This window comes from Arachis stenosperma, chromosome 5 (genome assembly GCF_014773155.1).
Source record: "Arachis stenosperma cultivar V10309 chromosome 5, arast.V10309.gnm1.PFL2, whole genome shotgun sequence".
Lineage (NCBI taxonomy): Eukaryota > Viridiplantae > Streptophyta > Magnoliopsida > Fabales > Fabaceae > Arachis > Arachis stenosperma.
In genome coordinates, this window is record NC_080381.1 from 6,394,256 (window position 1) to 6,400,852 (window position 6,597).

A 6,597-nucleotide genomic window follows, 5' to 3' on the forward strand; every position below is an offset into this window, starting at 1 on the left:
TAATATGGAACAAAATGATCCCTAACAACTCTAACAAGGGACAAAATGATCCTTGATCCCTTTATTCGAAAATGACATTATTCTTCCCCAATTTTTATCATATCTCGCATAACCCTAACATTCATACTCTCCTTCTTCACCTTCACATTATTCTTTTCCAACTTTTCCTTCTTCCTCTTTAGCTCCAAGATTAATCCATGGTGTAATTGTCACACGTGTCACACCTACCTCAATATGTCATAGACCACACACTTCCTAAATCTTTGTGACTAGTACATCCACCTCCTCTGCACTTCACTCACCAAAAGCTTCCACTTCCACGTCTTTGATAATATCACCTCCAACCCTGACAACGTCCACGACATCCTCAAGACCAAGTTCCACAACTACTCCAAGGGCACGCCTTTTCTTCACTCTCCGACAAGCAATATAGATTGTTGGACATTAGGACATCATTAGAAGATTCTCCTTCGACATCATATGCAAATTATCATTTGAAACAGACACCGAGTGCTTCATTCCTTCTTTTTCGAAGTCCAAGTTGGTAGACAGCTTCGACCTCGCATCCAAGCTATTACAACGAGCAATATCATCGTTGCCGCTCATATGAAAACTGAAGCGATTACTGAACATTGGTTCGAAGAAGAAGTTGAGGAAGCGATCAGAGTAGTGGACAATGTGGTCATGGAGATGTTAGGGCAGAGAAGGAGGGAGATGGCAACGACGACGACAAGTCTTAACAAATCAGACTTGCTGTCTAGATTTATGGGATCCATCAAAGATGACAACAAGTTTAGATTTCTTTTTCTTGTGAACATTAAATTTATAGAGTGTGATTGTGTAGTTTGAAGTTACAGTATTAGATTGTTAGTGTTATACGAGATATGATGGAAATTGGGAGAGAACAGTGTCATTTCCGAAGAGAGGAGATCAGAGACCATTTTGTCCCCTGTTAGAGTTGTCAGGTACTATTTTGTCCTCCGTTAGAATTAACGGAATAAATGACCTAAGTGACTGACGGAGTTAATTGTTAGGAACCAATCGTGTAATTAATTTTGATTGGGGACTAAAGTGTCAAGTTTTTAGGATCAAAATAGGTATATACTCTTAAACAATGGTTTCAAAGTTATTTTGGCTTTGGTTATGTGTCTGGTTGTTATAACGGGAGGTTATTCTGTTGGGTTGGTTTATGGATGTTTCATGTGATGGTATTCTATTCTGAGTTGGGATCTGATTGTTTGCTAGAATGGACTGATGGTTTTTGTCATAGATTTTGTTCAAGGAATCATCCTTGTTTTCCTGAGTGTTGGGTCTTTGAGCTTGCATCACTACCTTTTCTTTAGTATTTCTTTGCTGAGCTTTATGATTCCCTTCTTCTTAATCTTTTTCTACATTCTGATAAGAGTGCATCCCTTTATTCCTCAAAATATCGAACCTCTTACCCCTCATGATTAGCTGCTCCCTCTTACCATTCTCTCCATCAACCCACTACCTCCGCCTTTTTCCATCCTTGTTGTCCTTTTTTCATACACCTCCTCGTTATCTTCAATGATTTTTTTACCTTTGTTAGTAGCGTTAATTTCTGCAATGCCCTTATCAGCAACTTCTCTCCTCTATTCATTCCTCCTTTCGCCATTTTTCTCACCCTAATTCTTCCCTTGCATCTCTTGGTTTGGCTGTTGTGTGTTCTGATTTTTGGGACATGTTGAGCGGTCATGACCTACCAAACCACAAGTAAAGCAAATGTTGTGAATCCCTTCATACTTCACATAGTAACGGTTACTACTGATGGGATACTGTGATACTAGAGGTTCAGTTATATCAAGCTCTACATATAGCTGAGCAAACTTTCTTTTACACTTCTCAGCTATGTGTATATCCACCCTTCCTCTCCTAAACCTTTCACAAAACCTCTCTAGATATTCTATCACATTTTTTTCTAAAGTCAATAAATAATGTATAGATCCTTTTTAATTTATATTTTTTCATCATTCTCTTTAGCAAGGATAAATGATCTATTTGATATCAAACCAAATTCGGTATCCAAAACTTAAGTCTCCCTGTCTTAACCTCCTTTTTATGGCTATTTTCCATAGCTTTAAAGCATGTCTCATAAGCTCGACTTAATTATAGTTTCAAAAACACTATATATTCTCGTTATTCTTATAAAAAGAACCAAAATACTCTTCCTCCATTTGTATAACACCTTTTTAGAAATTAAAATTTCATTAAAAAAAAAAATAATTAACCAACAATTTTTTTTCCTTATATCTTTCCAAACTTCAATCTGCATATTACATTCTAAAATCAATAGATGTCAGTAGATTAAGATATTTTAGTATTACTCACAGCAGTACATATAAAAATATCTAATATTTGCTCTATAAATATAATATAGTCCAGGAAAAGAAGCGATATTTGGGCTTTCTTTAGTGCAGAATAAACATTCTTACAAAGTTCATGGAATCAAACTCATTTGGTAGTGTTTGGTGGAGAGACAGAGACAGAAAGACTGAGACTGAGAGACTGAGACTAAGAGACAGGGATTGAAACAAATCTCAGTATTCTGTTTGGTGCAAAATGGGAGACAGGAATTGAAACAAGAATAAAACTCTAATTTAATTTGCACAAAGGGTAAAATTAAAATTAATTAATTGAAATGAAAATATTTTAGGTATAAAATGTTATTAAAGTTTCAGTCTCCATTTCTAAAAATTTCAGTCTCCTGTGTCCCTACTTTTTGGAGGTACTGAAATACTGAAATTTTAGAGACAGAGACAGAAATTTTAGTACCAGTCTCTGAACTAACAAACACAATACTAAGTCTCAGTCTCTCAGTCTCTGTCTCAGTACTTGAAAACAAACGCTACCAAAGGGAACCATGACCAAAAAAAAAAAAAAAAAAAAAACTCAAGGGAACAAGAAGACTTGAAACAAGAACAATAGTTCTCAATACAGTGTCCCTAATTCCCCATCATTACACGTTTGCTGTATGATGATGTATTGAAAATGATCCATTTTTATTACATAATTCCAGAAAGATACCAATATATAAATTACATATTTCCAATTAAAAAATTGATATCTCAACTTGGACATAGCACAATACTGCAACTTATTTTCAGGATCTAAGATGACTTGGATTTCTATGTAAAATTGGTATCATGGGCTTGCTCTCATTTTCTGACGAAAGCAACACCTTTCTCGATGCTACTTGCTAACTCTTTCTTGGCCTTTTCCAAACTCTCCCTGTTGAAATGAAAATCTAGTTTATAGCTCTAAATGTTTCAGTTAGACCTATACATCAATGCAAGTCGGTGATTATAGTACTGCATACCTCTCATAATCATTTAGGGGACCAAGAGGAAGAACTTCCTCAACCCCACCACGGGAAAGTCGCACTTTTGAGGCAAAGTATGGGATTTCAGTCACCTATGACAGACTTCGTTAGTTCATAAAAGATTGCTTACTCTAGCTTAGATTTTTTAGTAGCACAATTAACAATACTACATTACAAAGAAAAAGAGATAGCAACTGTACAAGGGCAACCGAGCAAAACGACTTATTCTTATATACCTGTGAATCAATATATGCACATTCAATGATCCCGGCATCCCCTCTCAGTGCACGGAGGCATGATTCTGCAAATTTAGCAGCAGCAAATGCCTGCAATTTATAACAAACTTGGTATTGCATTTACTTGAAACAAATTATGTTAACCATGAATATTATGTACATTCTGTAAAGCAATTATATACTCTGAAAAAAGATACAATTGCACTATCTTCTGTAAGGTAAATAAAATACTAACCATTGATAGAGTTGCAGAGCCAGCTCCAGCTTTGGCCTAGGGAAATCACATCATTGTATAAATAAAAATTCCAATGTGAATATAGTCCATAGCAACAGGGGAATGTATCTAACACGAAATTATTATAAAAGAGTACCAAGACAAATATAATTTTTCACCTCAACAACTTCAGTTCCACCATTTTGTATGCGATCTGTCAGGTACTCAACCTCTTTTGGGGTGAAAGTGCTTGGAGGTTTAACCTAAATACAGTATTACATTTTCAAGTATCCTGAACCAAATATCATGACAATTTTTAATTTCAAGTAGTATAGTGCCATACCTGAGAAAGAAGAGGTAAAATAGTAATTCCTGCATGTCCCCCAACGACAGGGACATCCAGATCCCTTGGATCAACACCTAGAACTTCTGCCTGCAATTTAGCTGATAAGATTAGAATGAATGGGTTCCAACTTGGCAACCTAGTTTAATTAACAGAAGACTGCGTCAGAACTCAGAACACAATATGCAAAGAGCCACAATCACAGAAACTTGTTTTGGTAGTACCCAGACTTCAACAAACAATCTTGTAGAATCCGCATAATTTAGATGGTCAAACGGAGGAGAAGTATTTCAAAGAATGCTTATTAATGTACTTTAAGCCAACAATGTACATTGCCTAAAGCAGTCAGTTCAACTCAACTAAATCTTCAATTCATCAATCAAATCTAACAATCTGTTATAATCAAGCAATAAGCCTAGCTTGTCAAAGCTCAAATTTTGGCATCAGAGATTTTGTTCCAGTCAAAGCTCAAAATGGTCTAGTTACCCTAATTGTCCACTATAGAGATCTGCATGTATTAAATGACTGTAGTAACTGCAAGAATAAGTAGGGAGAGTACATACCACAAATGTATTGGCTCTAACAACATCAAGCTTTGTCACTCCCAAAAGTTTCTTAGGATCATAAGTACCAGCTTTTTTGAAAACTTCAGCAGCAATTGGAACCGTGGAGTTAACAGGATTACTTATGATGTTGACAACAGCTTTGGGACAGAACCTTGCAACTGCTTCGGAGAGTGATTTAACAATTCCAGCATTTATGTTGAAGAGATCATCTCTTGTCATACCAGGTTTGCGGGCAACGCCAGCAGGAATGATCACCAAATCCATCCCAGTAAGGGCATCCTCAAGTTGGCTTGCCCCCAAAAATCCCCGTACCTAACCAACCAAATGGAAAGAGCTTTCACTTATTCCGGCAAAACAATCCAATCCAAGGTAAAGAACTCACAAATCACAAATCAAGTTAACTACTTTCTAATAAGAGACTGTTATCAAAGATAAGGACAAAAAGAAGATGTAAAAATATAACTTTAGAATTAGAATGGAAAATTTTGTACAATCATCCAATCCAATCATTTATTTGACTTAACTATGAACTATTTGATGCAAACAGAAACATATAACATAATTGGATGATAGTGACCCTATTATAACGAAACAGAAATGGTAGGGGCATCAGAATTTATTTATTTTGCCCATCATTTAGGCATCAACTCAATTTCTTTAATCTAGTTGTTTTAATCTAGAAATCAAATAACATACTTTATCCCATAGTTTTAAACATTAACGGTTAACTGATGGCCAAAAACAATAAATTTTGATGGTCCTAGCATTTCTCATAACGAAATTTACGTCCTATTGTAAGATAAGATTATAATGATAGTGAGAGACATGAAACTATGAAAGCATGGTGATAGAATAATGAGCTTACAACAGCGCCAGTGTCCATGTGGCTGACATCAGCAGTGACGCCGGGGGTGTTGACGACGTCGTATAGGTGGAGAACGGAGATGAGAGGATTCATCTTCATCAACATGGAGAGAGGCTGTCCTATGCCACCTGCAGCCCCCAAAATGGCCACTTTGAACCCCGGAGCAGCACCTTTGGATCTGCAATGTGCACGCGTCAAGCACCCATCACCATCACCCTCCACCTGTTCGACAATAGAACTGTTAGTGTTATCAATGAAAGGAAGAAGAGATGAGAAAGAAGGGAATCGTGAGAAGAAGGAACCTTGGGATTGGGAGGGTTGAGATGGGAGGCGATTCTCACAATTCGCACATTCACATCTGAATTTTGCTGCACACTCATAGTCGTGAATTTCTCAGGCAAGTGATGGTGGTTGCAACTTGGAATGTGAATAATGAATATGAATTGAATGATGATCTGTATATACGTAAGAAGCTTAGCGTATAGGAGATGGAGATAAGTTGATAATATGAATTGGGAAGCGTGAAGATTCACCTTTATCCGAATATGTTAACAATTTGGTTCTATCTTCGATCTTCAAGATCGCCGTTTGCACACTGCTGTTTGGACCGACCTTCCAATCTCATCACTCATTTTTTTTAGTTATGCTACTAATCCAAATATTTTTTGTAATCAAGCAAGCAGTCGAATCTCAATAAAAATTTGTTTTATTAATGAGAGCGTGACATGAATACACGTTTTAACTATGAAAAGTTTTGTATTTTTCTTTTTTTTTTTGTGTTCTTTTTTTTTCGTGTTTTTTATTTTTTTTCGTGTGTTTTTTTTTATTGTCTTTTATTATTATTGTTGTTTTTGAGTATTTCTCCTCTTTTTTTTTTTAGTTCTTTTTTTGTGTGCATGTTTTTTTTTCATCATTTTTTATTAATGTTGTTATTACTACATTTTTTCTCCTTTTTTTCTAGTAATTTTATAGTATTATGCATTTTTTTGTTTGATTCTTTTTTTTATTCTTATTAAAAGAGTAAAACCAGAAG

At 35.7% G+C, this 6,597-nt stretch overlaps 1 protein-coding gene across 2 annotated transcripts; it reads right to left on the reverse strand.

Moving 5' to 3' along the window:
• Positions 1-2,938: 2,938 nt before the first annotated feature.
• On the reverse strand, positions 2,939-6,264 carry LOC130979032 (malate dehydrogenase, glyoxysomal-like). 2 transcript variants are annotated; one of them, XM_057902382.1, is made up of 10 exons: positions 6,098-6,264; positions 5,867-6,019; positions 5,565-5,786; positions 4,697-5,011; positions 4,134-4,223; positions 3,970-4,053; positions 3,812-3,847; positions 3,577-3,666; positions 3,338-3,432; positions 2,939-3,249 (listed from the first exon to the last, which is right to left on the reverse strand). In XM_057902382.1, the coding sequence occupies exons 2-10, from the start codon at positions 5,942-5,944 to the stop codon at positions 3,177-3,179; spliced, it is 1,083 nt and encodes a 360-aa protein (XP_057758365.1). In that variant the 5' UTR covers positions 5,945-6,019; positions 6,098-6,264; the 3' UTR covers positions 2,939-3,176. The 2 variants fall into 2 exon arrangements, with proteins under 2 accessions (XP_057758365.1, XP_057758366.1); XM_057902383.1 differs by lacking the exon at positions 6,098-6,264 and having other exon boundaries at positions 5,867-6,093.
• Positions 6,265-6,597: the final 333 nt, after the last annotated feature.